Raw genomic sequence first — 16,475 nt, forward strand, 5'->3', positions numbered from 1 at the left:
TCTCTCTCTCTCTCTCTCTCTCTCTCTCTCTCTCTCTCTCTCTCTCTGTGCCTCTCTGTTCACTGAAGTCCCTCCATGCCCTGAAAAGACCTTCCCCCTGGCACCATCACCCAAAGGTGAAGTATTTCCCTTCAAGTTTTAGCATGGATGCTATCTCTTCATTGAAGCCTCACCTGATCACTCCTCTGCCCTCCACTCTACTCCCACATCAATGACAGAATGTAGGTTATTTGCAAGTAAAGACCATTTCATTTTTTTATTTGTAGCACAGTGTTTGGCACATAGTAGGCATTTAAAATAAATGCTTGTTGCTTGATTCTCAGGTGTCTCAGCATGCTTTCCTGGGATCTCTCTTTTGCACTTATTTCACTCTTCTTTTATCTTGGTTTTTTTATGTATTGTCTCCACCCTCTCATCCCCTCTCCCCATCAAATTGTAAAATTCCTTGAGATCAGGAAAGTTTATTATTTGCTTTTATCCTTGCATTTCCCAGGAGTTTAATGAACATCCAATAAATAATTGGCTAAATGCATCCCTGATATCTGACTAGCAGGAAAGGAAGCTGTGGGTTTTGCATCATCATTCCTGCCCTTCCAAGGAATGTCAGTAGTGAAATGGGATATGCAAACCTGTGTCCCTGATGGTGCTGCTATCTGATAGGGAGAACGAACAATAAGGGGATGACAGGAATAGGTACTGATTATCTCGGGAAAACTGGGTCCATACAGGCTATTTGTTATAGCTGGTGTTCAGTCATTCCATTACGTTGACTTCTCCCGACCTGGTGGACCACAGCACATCAGGCCTGTGAATAGCTAAATGCTCTGATCCTGCCACTCTCTTCGACTCACAATCTTGCCTGAACTTGCTCTCTACACCGAAGGGAATAGTTCTCAAGACTATTTAGCAGCTGTCAGTCCTAGCAGCCATCTTACCGTTCCAGGCAATGAGTAGCCGTCAGCACCCACTGGGGAGCTATGAGGGTTCCTCCACAAAAGTGTTCACCAAACCTAGAACAGACAGGCAGGTTTTAGTTGAAGAACTGTATGTTTATCTCCCGCTAACATGTCATAAGGTAGCCAAGGCTGGCCATGTAACAAATCACACTGTCCTTCCTAGGTAAAAATGAATCCTAGAAATTCAAAGCTAGAAGGGTCTAGAGCATAGGCTCTAATCACTGTGTCTGGTTCATGGCAAGCGCTTAATAAATGCCGTTTGACCAACTGATTGGCCCTTAATAATTATGGTGTATGAGGCAGGTAGGTGGTATAGTGAATGGAGTCAGGAGGACCTGAGCTCAAGTCCGGCCTCGGACATGACATTTAACTAGCTGTGTGACCTTGGGCAAGTCACTTAACCCCAATTGCCTTGCCTTCACCCCTCCAAAGAAAATTTACAGCTTCCAGTCCCCTCATTTTAGAAAGGATATGAGGAGCCTTGGATCCAGAACGACCAAAGGACACAGTTGGGCACTAAAATACAGGCCCCCTCACTTCCCATCCAGTTTCTTTCTATTCTAATACCTCCTATCAATGGGCAATGTCCTTCACATCAATTTTCTGGCATTGGAAATTTTTGAGTGGATTTTTTTTAGTATCTTTTTAAAAAAAATAATATTTTATTTTTCCCAATTACATGTAAAAACAATTTTAACATTTTTTTAAGTTTCGAGTTCCAAAGTCTACTCATGCATCCCTCCCTTTCTCCTCCTTGATATGATAAGCACACCAATACATTCTTTTCCTTGCATCATGAGATATCTCCAAAGAGTTTCATGAATTCCTGATTCAGAGTTTATATCAAATTTAGAGCTGGAAGAGACCTTAATAGTTCAACACCCTCATTTTACAGATGAGAAACTGAGTCCCAGAGAGAGTAAATGTCATATAAGTAGTAAGAATCAAGCCTGATCTAAAGCTGGGTTATCTGACTCCAAATCTAGCCCACTTTCCACACTGGCTTTTCATTGGCCAGCTATGAGTTATCACATCTGGGTGGATTTCCAATGATCATCTCTACTAGGGTATGCTGGAGCCAGTTTCCACAGGCTCAGGAGAGTCACCTTTTATTTAGTGTGCACCTCAGAAATCAACAATTTCTGTTTGTTCAACAAAATCAAAACAAATCCCACAAATCAGGTTTTGTTGATTGTCTAGACTTAAAGTAATGAAGAAAATGTTAATAATGCAGTGAGTTTTTGGAGACCTTTAAATTCTGCCAGCACTCTCCTGATTTACATTCTCACCGGATCAACTACAGCCCCCACCCCGCCCCCAGGATTTGTCACTTGGCTGTCAGGTGTTATGTCCTTGGTCATTCTCCTTGGAATACAGCATAACTAAGTGCCACTAAAAGAGATAACTTAGATCCATGGCACCAAATTCATTAGCTTTCTGCTCTAATGGAGATAACCAGACAGGCTTATGACAAAGGTTTTATTTCTGAGATCTTTTGGTAAGACTAGGTCAAGATCCATCAAGATCATTTCATAGCTAGAAAAAAATGTCCCCAAGGGATATTCTTTTAGGAAATTCTGCCAATTTCAACTTAGAAATCTCATCTCTTGGAGATATTCCTTAGAACATTTATTTGTCTGGGGGTAGGGCATGCTGTGAAAATGAAATATTTAATAGGTTCAAAGATCTGAAAGGCAGCATGGCATAAGGACAGAAGGCTGGCCTCAGAGCCAAGACAACTGGGATCCAACTCTTTACCTCCAAAACATACTGGCTATGTGACCCTGGATAAGTCCTAGCTACTCTCTAAGACTATAGGTTGGAGAAGGTACCTACTTGGATTGGTAGAGGGAGTTTCATCTCCTGGGATATTTGTCTATTCCAATGAATTACAGGTTCAGTCTCTATCAGGGCAGCTAGGTGGGCAGTGGATAGAGCCTGGAGTCAGAAAGACCAGAGTTCAAATCTAACTACCTACCTTTTTAGCAATGTGACCCTGGGCAAGTCATTTAAATTCTGTTTGCCTTACTTTCCTCAACTATGTTGTTGTTAGTTGTTTTTTATTTGTGTCTGACTCTTCGTGACCCCATTTGGGGTTTTCTTGGCAAAGATACTAGAGTGGTCTGCCATTTTTTTTCTCCAGCTCATTTTACAAATGAGGAAACTGAGGCAAACAGGGTTACATGACTTGTTCAGGGTCATGCAGTTAGTAAGTATCCGAGGCCAGATTTTAATTCATGAAGATGAGTTTTCCTGACTCCAGGCCTGGAATTCTATCCTAGCTACCACCTAAATGCCCCTCCTCAGCTATAAAATGGAGTTTATAGCACCTACTTCCAGAGTTGTGAGGATTAAATGAAATAATAATTGTGTGTGATGTAAATGTATATTCCCCTTCCTCTTATCACTGTCATAAGATATCAGAATAGTATAGAGAAATTATCAGCTTTATTTACACTAGTGATTGATTCACTATTTCTCTCTGGAGAGACTGGGAACTAAGGGAAGGATGTTGTACAAGGTGTCAAATAGATCACTATTTTTGTTAACTTTATTTTTAGTGAAAAGAGAAGACTAAGTCTGAGGGTGATGTGGGAGGGAGGCATATTCAGAAATAACTGTGCTGTTGAAACAATGCTGGCTCATCAGTGACAATTTGGGGGGGTGGGGGGGTTCTTTGTTTATTTCTAAGCCCGAATAGATTTTGGATCCTGGACCCTTTGAGAGCATACGACACATCCAAGCTCTGTCCACTAGAGGGAGCTTCCATTCCAAAGGAGATTGGCTAATCGCGCTTTTTCATCCCTCTGTATGTATTTTTCTGTTTTTTGATAGGGCAGCAGGTAAGGAGAATGTTTTGGTTATTTTACTCTTCCATTTCCCCTTCCTATCGATAACTAAGTTATTTTCTTCTGAAATGTCAGTACATACTTAAATGCAAGTACTTGAATAAAAGTCTTGCTTGGAAGGAATGTGTAGAATACAATAGTAAAGCATCTTACCTTGTTCTGAGACTGATCTGCCAGGGCCAAGAGTGAGGTTGAGCATAACACCCACCCACAATTCTTCCTGGGCATTTCTGTGGCTCCACTCTGGGTTTTCCACAGGCAAATGAAGTGGGTGAGACTTGAGGAAGGAAGGAAAGGGATTTTGAAAGGGCTTAAGTTGTCAGTTCTATCATTCAGCTCAAGAATGATTAAGGGTCAAAACAGAAAATATCAGCTCTAAGTTTCACAAACTATGTAGGCACAACATCTTTGGAAAAGACCCTTTAGAAACCTTCCAAAATGGTACTAGGCAACACAGCACCCTGAATTTCCAAAGGAATTAACTGCTAGTCAAGATGGCTGCCTGAACTGGTGGTGGATTGCCCAACTCCCAATTACTTATTTGATATCAGACCCAATAATAATGGATAAATCCGATGAAAAACTACAGTAAGTGACTTTTTCTACCCCAGAACTGAAGAAAAAGTCATCCAGAAGCCCACAGGCAATAGGAAAGGGGATCTGCCAGCAAAGTCACTGCCAAAGTGGAGTGACTTCCAGAAGGACCAAAACATCTTTAGCCTGTGAGGCTCTGTGTCCAGACACAACAAAAGAAGAGGAGTCCCCTGAGAAAACCCTAGGGAGCAGCTGGCTAAGACATGATAAGCCCAGCACTCAGACTGGAACAGCCTGGGATCAAGGGCTCTGAGGTCTTTAATATTTTTTCCTGAGACTCCAGAGAGGACCCTAAAAATCCCCAAGAGATAGAGGTCATCTCATGACCCAGAAAGCCTAAGATGAGTCCAGCAGGGCTGACCACATTAGGCAAGAGTGCAAGGGGCCTTCCTTGGCTCTGGCACAAAGGCCTAATTCAAGAGATGGGGAGAAGTGTAAATAAGAATAAAATTAAATAGAAGGAGCATAGGAGAATGGGTTGCAATTAAGGAAAGTTAAATAACCCTAAAGTTCTAATTAAAAGCTCATCTCTTAAATATAGATAGTTTTCCAGTGATGCTGTCTGGTTGGTAGTAGTGAAATACTTTGAATTCTAAAGAATGAAAGCCATAGATCACCCAAAGGGCAGAGAGGTACATGGTCAACATGAATAGACTACACAAGCCATTCTGCAGTACCTAAATCACAATCCATTCCAATGAAGAATTGCACAGAAGTGTTAGAAAGAATATCAGGATATTACTATGATTGGGAAAAGAAGTGAACTGTTTGGGTTGTGAGAGCTCATATGCACCATTGGTCTCCATACAACATTAAGATGCCTAGAGGAGGACCTGAGGCAGGTTAGGTATATTCTCCTGTAGAGAATAAAAGGGCTTCCTTGTCATTTGACAAAATTCAGCTATCTTACACAGAAACCTCAAAATGTAACTAAGAAATTTTTCTCACATCTCTCAAGGGTTTTAAGAAATAAGAGAAAAGGGAGGAAAATTAATTACCACACTGAGGGATGTCACAGTAGTCAAAGAGCTTTTTAGGATTTGTTGTATAGCACCAAGGACCATTGGGGTCACCATCAGGATTACGGCAGTACTGGAAGGAAAAGAAAGAGAGAGATTTGTAATACTCTAATATTGTTAGTGAGGGTCTCTAGGAGTTAACACTTAGTCCACTTCTTAGGAATGATCAGTTATTTGGGGAGGCCACAGGCTTGTGAGAAGGAAGCAGAGTAAGGCCCCAGTGACTTGGTATTGCCTTGGATTCTCTTCAGTAATATTTCTCCAGGCGAGGACTTTTTCCCTGTGGCCTCAGAGGTCACAGGATTTAACACTGGAAGGAAGGACATTCAAGATTTTCTGACAGCCTCCTCATTTCCCAAATGAGGAAATTGAGTCCTAAAGAGGCAAAGTGACATTTCCAAAGGTTTATGCTACTAAATAACATCTTAGAAGTCCTCCTTTCCCGCCCCATCCCCCTTTGTCATTCCCTCAGAAGAGCTATCCTTTAAGGAAGGTGTGAGACTCTGGCAAAATCACATCGGTAGTAAGGCAGGGTACTTGGAGAGCTCACCTCCTAACCCCCATCTAAACAGGTTAAAATGAAGCTCAAAGACAAACATTATATGGTGCATGGTAAAGAACTCTAGAGCTCACATCAGAGGGTGTAGGTTAAAGCCTGGATCTGCCATCAATGTGACCCTGAGTTTTATCCCTTTAAGCCTCAGTGTTCCTCATCTCTATTTTATTTTATTTTTATTGAATTTTATTTTTAATTAACAAAAATATACCTCCTCTACCTCCCAACCTACCTGTCCCCATTGAAAAAGAAAGAAAACAAAACCCATGTAACATAGCTGTAGTGAAGTAAAACAGATTCCCAGATGGGCCGTGTTCAAAGAAATGTAGATCTCATTTTGTACTCTGAGTTAATCACCTATCGGGAGGTGAGTACCATGTTTCATCGTGAGTCCTACAGAATTGTCGTTTCCTCGTGTTTAAAATGAGAGGTTTGGATTAAATACATTTGAAAGTTCCTTCCAGTTGTACACTGATTTAAAAAATATGTAGAACTCTTTGAGGTAGGTGTCAAAAGAAACAGCAAATCTTGCATTTCCCAGGGAATACTATCCCTGGTAATATTTTGTATGCCCATGAATTTTAACTGCTTTCTCCAGCTCCCAAAAAGTAGGCCCAGCCTTAACTTAACAACTCCCCCGTTTATAGGAATTGAGCTGTGGATTAAAGCATGTTCGTTAAAAGGGTTTTCTTTTTCTTTTGTGGGATGGAGACGGGAGAGAGAGAAAATAAACATTCATTTTTCAAAGAATTTTTTAAAAAAGAAATTCTGTGGGGAATAAAAGTTTGAACAAATGAATTGGTGCTGCTTACGTTTTCTTCCAGGCCTGCCCTTGGATATGTCCCTGGAGTAAAAGTACTGTGTGGGTGAGGCTCCTGCGCATCCCAGGCCTGGCACAAGGTGCCGGTGACAGTGGTTGACCTTTTGCCACGGTAGTCTTTACCACTCCCAAACATGCAGTCTGAATGAAAAAGGAAATGTGTTGTTTTATACTTTCCAGTAGTGATTGAAAAGCCCCTGGGGGGGGGGGGGGGGAAAAGGGGGGGGAGAACAAATAACAGGCTAAATGTGCAGAAACTCCTACAAATTCTGAACAAGAAATATTATTGATTTATATTTGTTATTCTCATGAGTCACTGAAAGAGCTTATTGGCCTAGAAATGGAGATAATCTCACGGAATAGTCCCAGTGAGATGGCGTGTGGTGGACAAAACATGGGGGCTTGATTTCAAGTCAGAGGACCATGGAGTATTCTACTTTTACTGAGCTGTCTCAGTTATGCCTGACTCTTTGTGATCCCCCACTTTGGGCTCTCTTGGTAGATACTGGAGTGGTTTGCCAAATAGATAAGGAACTGAGGCAAACAGGGTTAATTGACTTGCCCAGGATCACATAGCTAGTAAGTTAGGTACACTTATTTGATTGGAAGAGAATTCTTGAATAAATTTTTAAATCTTCGGAGAGAACTACTCCAAGAAAAAGTCATGTCTTAGGAAAATCATTTTGGCAATTGAGTGGAGGATAGATTGAAGTTGAGAGAATTAAGGCAGGGATACCAAATAGTTGACTATTGCAGTAGTGATAAGAGCCTGAATTATCATGGCCATGCAGTGTCAGAGCCAAGATCCTGAGGAAGCCAATTAAAGCTACCCTTCCCTCCTTCTTTTAGAACTATTTAGAAAGTATTTTAATCTATCCTAATCTGAAGCCTTTGGATTTATATTAAAGAGAAATCTTTTTAGTCCTTGACTATCAATTCTGAAGCAATGTCATGCTTCCCTTTCTCTAGACCAGCCCAGGAAAAGACTCCACCCTGAAGTAATATGGGCAGTGATTGAACGAGGACAGAAAGTCATGGAAAGAAGTCTTTTTAATTACTTCCACTAATCAAGGCATCTCTTGAGGTCCCCTCTTGGCCAGCTGGGAAGCAGAATCCTTGATGGAAATCCTTGGTAGGAAAATGATTCTCCAAGGTCATGATGAAAGTTTTGACTGTTCTGTTTGATGAAGCAAACTGTTCATTGAACTTTCCTTGACTCCTATAGCTATATTTTATCTAGTTGTGGAATTTTTTTCTATTGTTTGGAGAATATAATAAATTCTAGCCAGAAAATGGTGGGGGAGAGATAAATTTTCAGTCTGTCTTTGTCCATTTTTGGTTCTCTCTCTAAGTGGAAATGCTTAGATTAGATACAGGGGTGGGGAACCTATGGGTGACCCTCTAAGCCCTCAAGTACAGCCCCTTGACTGAAACATTTGACTATGAAGTTTGGATTCAGTCAAGAGTTGCACTTGATGTCCTAGAGGGCCACATGTGGCCTGGAGGCCACAGGTTCCCACTATCATCTAATTTGATTGGAATAATCAAAATAAATAAAAATTATTTCTAGAAGGCTAGTGCCTAAAATGAATACAGGTAATTGGAAGGTAGGTCTACTGGCTCCCATTCCTCTGTTCTTTTTGTCAAAGTAACAATAAAGTGTAAAAAACACTGGGCTCAAAGTTAGAAGACATAGTATGGTCTATCTATTCTGTCAGATAGCTGTGGTCAAGTCACTCACTTTACCTTCTCTGAGACTTGGTTTTCTCTTATGCTGAAGAGGGATAATAATAATTCCATTACCCAAGTGAGGGTTATGAACTTGGACAGACTTCAAGAGATAGTGGAGGATAGAAGGACCTTGTGTGCTGTGGTCTATGGGGTCATGAAGAATCAGACATGACTGAATGACTGAACACTGAGGGAGGGTTGATCTTTAAAGCAATATGTGGGTGTATGTGTGTGAGTTGTGACACCATGATTGCTTTTGCAGGGAACTCCCAGTGAGGAAGGTAATTCTACAAATGCAGGTCAGCATAAGCTTTACAATTTCAGCCTTAGAGAGTTTCCTCTTTGTTGCTCTTCAAGCAAAGACTGAATGACTGCTTGGGTGGTATTGCAGTAGAGATTTCTTCATGGATGGGTTGGACTCCATGGCCTTCGGCAGAGGTCATTTCCAGCTCTTAAATTCTGTGATTATGTGAGTAGCTGCAACAAATCCTTTCTCCAGCCCTGATTCAGATCTAATAAACTTTGAATTGAATTGAATTCTGCCTTTCTCTGGGCTCAGTTACAGGAACTTATCAAATCCTGAAACTTTCACAAATACCTCTTAGTGTGTGGTTCAATGTTTCATTTATTGTGCTTATCCCGAGGACAAGTGGTTTTCATATTTACATTGCTAATAAGGGTTCTTTCGAGGTGCAGAGATATTTTAGCTCAACAATATTCAATCAACCAACTGATTAGGTGGTTTTGAATGATTCCTATGATTCTAATTACCTTCCCCAACTTCTACTACCCCCTTCCCAACCACCATGGGGCAGCAATTTGAGTAGGACTCAAAAAGGGTGGCTTCTGTATATGAAGTCAGAGAATATGACAACAATAATAATTCACACATATTGCTTTACAATTTACAAAACAGGGCAACTCAGAGATTAAATGGCTGTTTGTGGGTCATTAGACTACCAAATGGTAGAGACAGAAATTAAACTCAGTTTGTGGTTTCAATTCCAGCACTCTTTTCAACATACCCCACTACCTCTCACAAAACCATAGGATCATGCTATTTTTGAGTTGGAAAGAACTTTAGATGTCATAGATTTAGAACTGGAGGGAATTTGAGAGAACATCTGAAAGGGACATGTAGGTGAATGGACAGAGTGATGGGCCTAGAATCAAGAAGACCTGAGTTCAAATGTGGCCTTGCACACTTACTAGTTCTGTGACCCTCCTAGGCAAGTCACTTAACCCTGCTTGCCTCAGTTCACCCATCTGTAAAATTGCGATAGTAATAGCACATACCTATCTCCCGGGGTTATTAGGAGGTTTAAATGAGGTAATAAATGTAAATTATTTAGCACAGTGATATAAATATTAGCTATGCATAATTGTCATTATTATTTCAAAATCTAGCCTAACCCTCTCACTTGGCAGGCGCCAAAATTAAGATTCTAAAAAGGAACATGACTTGCCCATGGTAATTTTTTTTTTTGCTTTTTGGAGGGGGGAAAGAGCAGGGCAATTGGGGTTAAGTAACTTGCCCAAGGTCACATGGCTAGTAAGTGTTAAGTGTCTGAGGCCACATTTGAATTCAGGTCCTCCTGACTCTAGGGCCTGTGCTCTATTCACTGCACCAGCTAGCTGCAGTGTTCATTTGATGATACGTAATAAATAATAATAAGTAATAACACTTGTAAACAGATGTATATATATAAATTTATGTCTACATGAATACATGTATATACAGAAGAATTGGGTTTTGGATCCTGTTCTGATATTAAATAGCTATCATTTCTAATTTCCTTCTGATAGTATCTGTTCTTTGCCCCTGGCACATAGTATATAACCCATCACCCCTGTTGCTGTATAGTCATTTGATTTGAGGTTGGAGAAGAGGAGGGATATATAATGAAAGCAGGACCTAGGATAATACGTTCTGGCTCACCACCATTAAAACTCAACCTTTTTCCCTTCCCAGGTTAAATGCCAAAGTCCCACCCCATTTTCCACCTAAGGTTTGTAAATCTCCCCGTTCTTGACTTCTCTACCTATAAAGACTTGTCTATTTTTCCCTTTCCCTGTGTCAAAGAATATAGGCCTCAGAAAGATGCTTAGGTACCTGATTCTGGGGGGGACGTGGTATCTACACTAGGAGTAGTTTGGGCGTTTGTTCCTGAACATTTCTCCAGATTACAGAATTCCCATCTGACAGTGGGTTCCATGGTATAACACCAAGGACTTTTATCCCCATCTGGGTTTCTGCAGTAGTTCCGTATCAAATCACTGTAAGAACAAAAACAGTTTTTGTTAATAATAATGAGAGGTTTAAAGTCACATAGGAGCACATACTCAGAATTTTCCTGGAGGGGGGCGGCTAGGTGGTACAGTGAATAGAGCACCAGCCTTGGAGGCAGGAGGACCTGAGTTTAAATCCAGCTTCAGACACTTAACACTTACTAGCCGTGTGACCTTGGGCAAGTCACTTAACCCCAATTGCCCTCCAAAAAAGCAAAAAACAAAATCAAAAAACAAAAAAAACCATTTTCCTAGAGGTATACTTATTTACAAATTGTGAATTCCTTATATCACAGACTTGATACACACAGCAGAAGGTACTTGAGAGCAAGACTATTTCCTTTTTGTCTTTGTATCTCTAGCACTGGTATCACTAGGCATGGTAGTCACAGGTGTAATAAATTCATTTAAATTTGATTTAGCCATAGTGGGTTTTGATAACATTTCTGATGCTCCAAAGTTCCAAAGCCAGCCTTCTCCCAAGGGGTCCAGTCATCTCTATGCAAGAGGCATATTTTAATGTTGTATATTCATAAGATAGAGAGTCCTTACAGACCTCTTTACAAAAAAAAAAAAAACAACAACATGAATCTATGGACACTCAGAGCATTCCTTACTAAGATAATTTTAATGAAACATGATATGACTCATGATCATGATTCATGGCCTGTAAGTCAAGTCCTACTAGCTTCATTCAGGCATTGAAGTGACCCTGGGTTCTTGAGGGCTTTGCCAGGAGATTACAAGTTCTGCCACATCCTACCAAAGGTTTCATGGTCAGACCTAGCGACAGACTGTTTGTCTGGCATCCTAGATAAAGTCAGAGAGGCTCATTACCAGGCAGGCCACAAAGAGGTGAGCCAGCTAGGTGATATATCAGGTAGCCTGTTAGACAAGAAGTCCTCATTCAAATCTTGCCTGATACTTAGCTGTGTGACCCTGGGCAAGTCACCTCAACTCTCTTAGCCTCATTTTCCTCATATGTAAAACAGGGATGATAATTAACACCTACCTCCCAGGGTTGTGGTAAGGATCGAATGAGCTAAATATATAAAGTGCTTTTGCAAACCTTAAAGCTTTGTAAATGCTATCACCATTATTTTTGTTGTTGGAGTTATTATTGTTGTTTTGGTCCCATCGACTCCCAATGACCAATCCATCGAATCATAAAGGCTTCGTAAGCTGTGTGAGGGGAGGCAGTCCTAAGGACAACAGAATCATGACTCTCTGAAATATGACTTGACTCATAAGCTCTGACTCATGGTCTGCCGCTTACTAAGAAAACTTGTGCTGTGGAGTAATCACCTACAGCTGCAGCAGAAAAAAAAAACATGTCAACAAAAACTAGCCTTCGGTAACAACCTGTGCTCTTTTACTGTGTGTGGCTTCTGTAGTGTTTATGTGGTGAGTGAGTGAGTGTGTGTGTGGTGGGTGGGGAGGGAGAAGGCATCTGATAGCCATGATGAATGGCTACAGCACAATAGCTTTTGACCTGCAGATGCCAGCCTCCTTACAAGCCAGGGAGTAAGCTATTGGATCCCAATACAGCAGGAACCCTTAGACCTCACATCATTTTCAAGGTCCTCATGTCCCTGCCACATCAGTTCTATTTCTCCTCTCTATTAGCCCAGCTTTGACCCACTACCTCATCTCACCCCTCTTGCTTCTGTGTCTTCCTTGGTGGTTGCCTGCTTGCCTTGGCTCTCCTAGTTCTGGTCCATGGCCTGATCTCCACAAATTGGTACTCACTGCCCAGGGCCCAGAACATGACCATGTGTATAATACAAATTCACAATCTCAGAATGGCAGGATTGTGATGAATCCTGGAGGTCATTCAACTCATCCTATACCTAAAGAAGAATCACCTTTAGAACATCCAAGTCAAGTGGTCATCCGTTCTCTATTTGAAGGCTTACAGTAAAAAAGAATCCACTACCTCCTAAGGCATCCCATTATGCTTTGGGGATAAGTTTTCCTTACACCAAGATGAAATCTGTCCCCTAACAACCTTTACCTATTACATCTAGTTCTGCCCTTTTGTTCCAGTTAAAACTGGTTTGTATAAGAGCTCTTCAAATACTTGGATTCCGTTATTGTATGGTGCCCCCAGAGCCTTGTCTTCTCTAGAATAAACATTCCTAGTTCCTTCTTCCAGTTCTCATACAGCACACTATACAGTCCCATCACCATGGCAATCACCTTTCTTTGATACATTCTATCTTGTCCATGTACTTAACATGTAAAACATGTTTGTATGCCCACATCCACAGGTATTGGGACTTAGAATCACCAGTGGCTTTGACACCTCTCACCATGTTAAATCTTTTGCTGGGGCAGCTAAGCCACATTGTGTAAAGATTCTATTTCTTATGAGATGATACAATCCCTATACACATTGGGTTATTCTAAAGTCTTTAACTGCTGTTGGATAGGAATCCTCCTAAAGATCTATGCTGAGTGCCCCCTCTGAGTTTTTTATTAAAATGTGACTTCCACTCCACCCTCAAACTGGTCCTACCAAGCTTTTTCAAGCTCTTGTCTCTCCTGCATTCAGAATCAGGAACATTCTGGAATTCACTAAGGGCAGGATTCACCAGTGGAGAGCCTGTTAAAGAGTAGTTCTTCTGATGGGTATCTAAGTGTCCTATTTCCCTTATGGTCTTTCCTAACAGATACACTGAGCCAAATTCTTGGCTGATGAATGATGTGGACATACGCATTGGGGAAATTATCTGGGGTCTTCTGATGTCGGTGTGGTGTCATAGAAGACCAGGGCTGGCACTTCTTTCCTGAGACTGTGGTGGATGACGTCCCGCGGTAACTTTGTCCATTGCCCTCGTAGCATTCCTGAATCACAGGGCTTTGCTCTGTGGGCACTGCAGTAGAATTAAAAGAAATTAGACAAAAATACTGGTTGTTTCAAAGACATCTAATGCATCAGAAGAGCTGGTGACTCAAATTATAACAGGAATAACCAACAGACTTATTGGGATCCTTGGGCCCTGGTGAATTCAACAAACTCTTACCATTTCCCAGTGTTGCCCACTTGAGACTGTGCCCTCTTCCTTCTACCCTTTGGCTTTGGCCTAACTCTCAGCCACCTGCTTCAACTTAAGTCCATCCATCACTCAACAAGCATTTAATAACCATCTGCTGTGTGTAGAACAATGTGTGAAGCTGGGGGGAGGAAGTAGAGTTTAGCCAAGACTTTTCCCTCACAATCTAGCAACTACCATTATCTTGGAGCAACCTGACCTTCTCCTGTGTACTCATCCCCATCCAATTCAGCCCTAACTTCCCTTTGCTAGGCCTGTTCTTCCCTTTACTAGCTCATTCTAACCTTGATTAGCCTCTTCCACATGTCCTTTGTTGGGGGTGGGGAGAGAACCCTGTTCTATTGTAAACAAACTCCCCTATATCCTTCCACTCTGACTAAAGCACTCCCTTTTTGCTTCTTCAAAGTAACTGAGATTTGACTTCTTTCAGTAAGTGCTTATCAATGCTTTGAAAAAAAGACCATTTCTCCTCCCACTCCCCTTGATTCCAAGGGCAGGGAAGAAGGGTATGTATCTTCCTTTCTCTCGACTGCCAGCGTCTTTTCATTGTCATCACTCAACAACCTCTCCCAGATCCCTTATCTTCTCTCCCCATTATCTACCTTCGTTTTATCTACCAAAGGGCTACATACTAGACCACCTTCTTCAGTCACCTTGGCACCTAGCTCACACTCTTCCTCTCCACCCTGTCACACTGAGATTGCCCTGTGAATCCCCTTCCTTCCTGACACCCTGGTTCCTCAACTCCAGTGATCTGTAATTCACTCCATACACTTCTTGGCCACCCTGTGGACCTCACTATTGCTACTCCCACAGGGATGGCCCAGTTGAGATTATGTAACCTAAATTTGTAGTGGACCAAATCAGCATAGTTTTGTGACTTTTTCCAGCTCTGTTCAGCAATATGAAAACAGGGGCAAAGGTAATGCATGTGGGAGCAGTCTAAGGATGGAGCTCAGCAAGGCACGGTCAGTAATCGGCTAAGTGGGCAAATGACTGGAAGACAGAGGGTAGTATAAAGTTGAGTTGAGGACAGGGAAGGGAAGAGAGTGTAACCGGTGTGGTGGTGATGGCCTAGGAAAGAACTGAAAGTTTGGAGACCACCCTGAGAAAAAAGAACAGGGTTAATCAGAAAAAAGGAAGGAATGATAAAAGATTATCAGATAATTGAATTTTAGAGCTCATGATCATGTAAGTGATGACATAATGAAGAGTATGATTACCTCTGTGTGTACATTAAGTTGGGGGGAGGAGTAGGTCATGGGAAATGGGTAAGTTGAGGAACCGAGAAGTTAGGGTATTTGAGGGAGTACCAGCATGTATGTCCAGATCTCCTAAGGTGAGGGCATGAGTTGGGAAGGAAAGAAAGCATTTGCTTTTTTTCCACAACAACCCTCTGAGGTAGATAGTGTCAATATGATTTTCCCTTTTTACAGAAATTGGGAGACTGACACTCAAGGACTTTAAGTGATTTGCCTGTGATCATATAGCTTATAAATACCAGAGATGATGTTTAAACTCAGGTCTCCTGACTCCAAGTACCATGTTTTTTTTCCACTACCCTGCACACATCTCTGTCATACTGAATGAATAAATGGGATTTTCTATGCAGCTGATGGGATCCCCCCACAGCTCTGCAAATACAATTCTTAGCCAGGTATATTCCCTGATAACTGGAATTAGAATAAGAGCAAAGACCTGTAAAGTAGAAGGAGGAGAGCCACATGATCCCTTTTGGGTCCATCATTGATGTTATTCACAGAAACCTCCCTTACCTACTGCTTCTGTCTGCGGCGGGGAGGAACCACAGGAAGGTATGGCACAGTATTCCCACCTCTTTTCATCGCTGGTAGTATAGCACCAGGGTTCTGACTCCCCATCAGGATTACGACAGTAGTTTTCATCCAAACCTCTGAAAAGAATTTGTTGAAAGTTAATTGAATTGGCATCAGTAGCAGCAGTGAGGAATCATTTTGCCATTTCAATGAACAGACTGATTTATACATGCTGCTGAAGTTATGTGCCCACCATGACACAACTTGACTCAGAAATCATTTGCTAGATGCCTCCTGTGTGCTAGGCACCGGAAATGTATGGGTGAAAACAATATAGGCTCTGATTTCTGGGGACTAATGCTGTGCTGGAGGAAGGAACATGTATGGAACAAGGCAAAGGGTTTAGAGCACTAACAGAAGGAATCATAAAAGGGCTCTTCTGGTGGTGGCATTAGAACTGACTGAGCCTTGAAGGGAGCTGGAGATTTCTAGGGGCTGAAATGAAGAGAGATGGCATTCCAGGCATAAGGGACCGCCTGTGCAAAAGCATGGAAATGGGAAAGAGATTGTCCTATACAGGCAACAGCAGGTAGAAGACAGAGAGAGTGGGAAATAATTTGTAATCAGTTTTGAAAGATAAGTTGGAGGGACAGCTACATGGAGCTAGCCCTGGAGTCAGGAGGACCTGAGTTCAAATATGGCCTCAAACACTTGACACTTACTAGCTCTGGGCAAGTCACTTAACCTTGATTGTCTCACCAAAAAGAGAGAGAGAGAGAGAGTGAGAGAGAAAGAGAGAGAGAGAGAGAGAGAGAGAGAGAGAGAGAGAG

General features: G+C 41.7%; 1 protein-coding gene across 4 annotated transcripts in view; it reads right to left on the reverse strand.

Moving 5' to 3' along the window:
* Window positions 1-16,475, reverse strand: part of PLG (plasminogen) — a 67,413-nt gene that overhangs the window by 9,710 nt on the left and 41,228 nt on the right. Inside the window, exons 8-15 of one of the 4 annotated variants that reach the window (XM_069070371.1) lie at window positions 15,650-15,782; window positions 13,790-13,796; window positions 13,531-13,690; window positions 10,639-10,802; window positions 6,787-6,935; window positions 5,398-5,491; window positions 3,959-4,082; window positions 936-1,010 (exon numbers count right to left, since the gene is read on the reverse strand). In XM_069070371.1, coding sequence (XP_068926472.1) covers window positions 936-1,010; window positions 3,959-4,082; window positions 5,398-5,491; window positions 6,787-6,935; window positions 10,639-10,802; window positions 13,531-13,690; window positions 13,790-13,796; window positions 15,650-15,782 — 906 coding nt within the window. Of the gene's footprint in view, window positions 1-935; window positions 1,011-3,958; window positions 4,083-5,397; window positions 5,492-6,786; window positions 6,936-10,638; window positions 10,803-13,530; window positions 13,691-13,789; window positions 13,797-15,636; window positions 15,783-16,475 lie in introns of all 4 variants that reach the window. The other 3 variants (XM_069070370.1, XM_069070369.1, XM_069070368.1) reach the window with 3 other exon arrangements.

The sequence above is a fragment of the Petaurus breviceps genome, unplaced genomic scaffold, assembly GCF_028583685.1.
Source record: "Petaurus breviceps papuanus isolate PSGF00001 unplaced genomic scaffold, PetGlider_PUasm1.0 90808, whole genome shotgun sequence".
Lineage (NCBI taxonomy): Eukaryota > Metazoa > Chordata > Mammalia > Diprotodontia > Petauridae > Petaurus > Petaurus breviceps.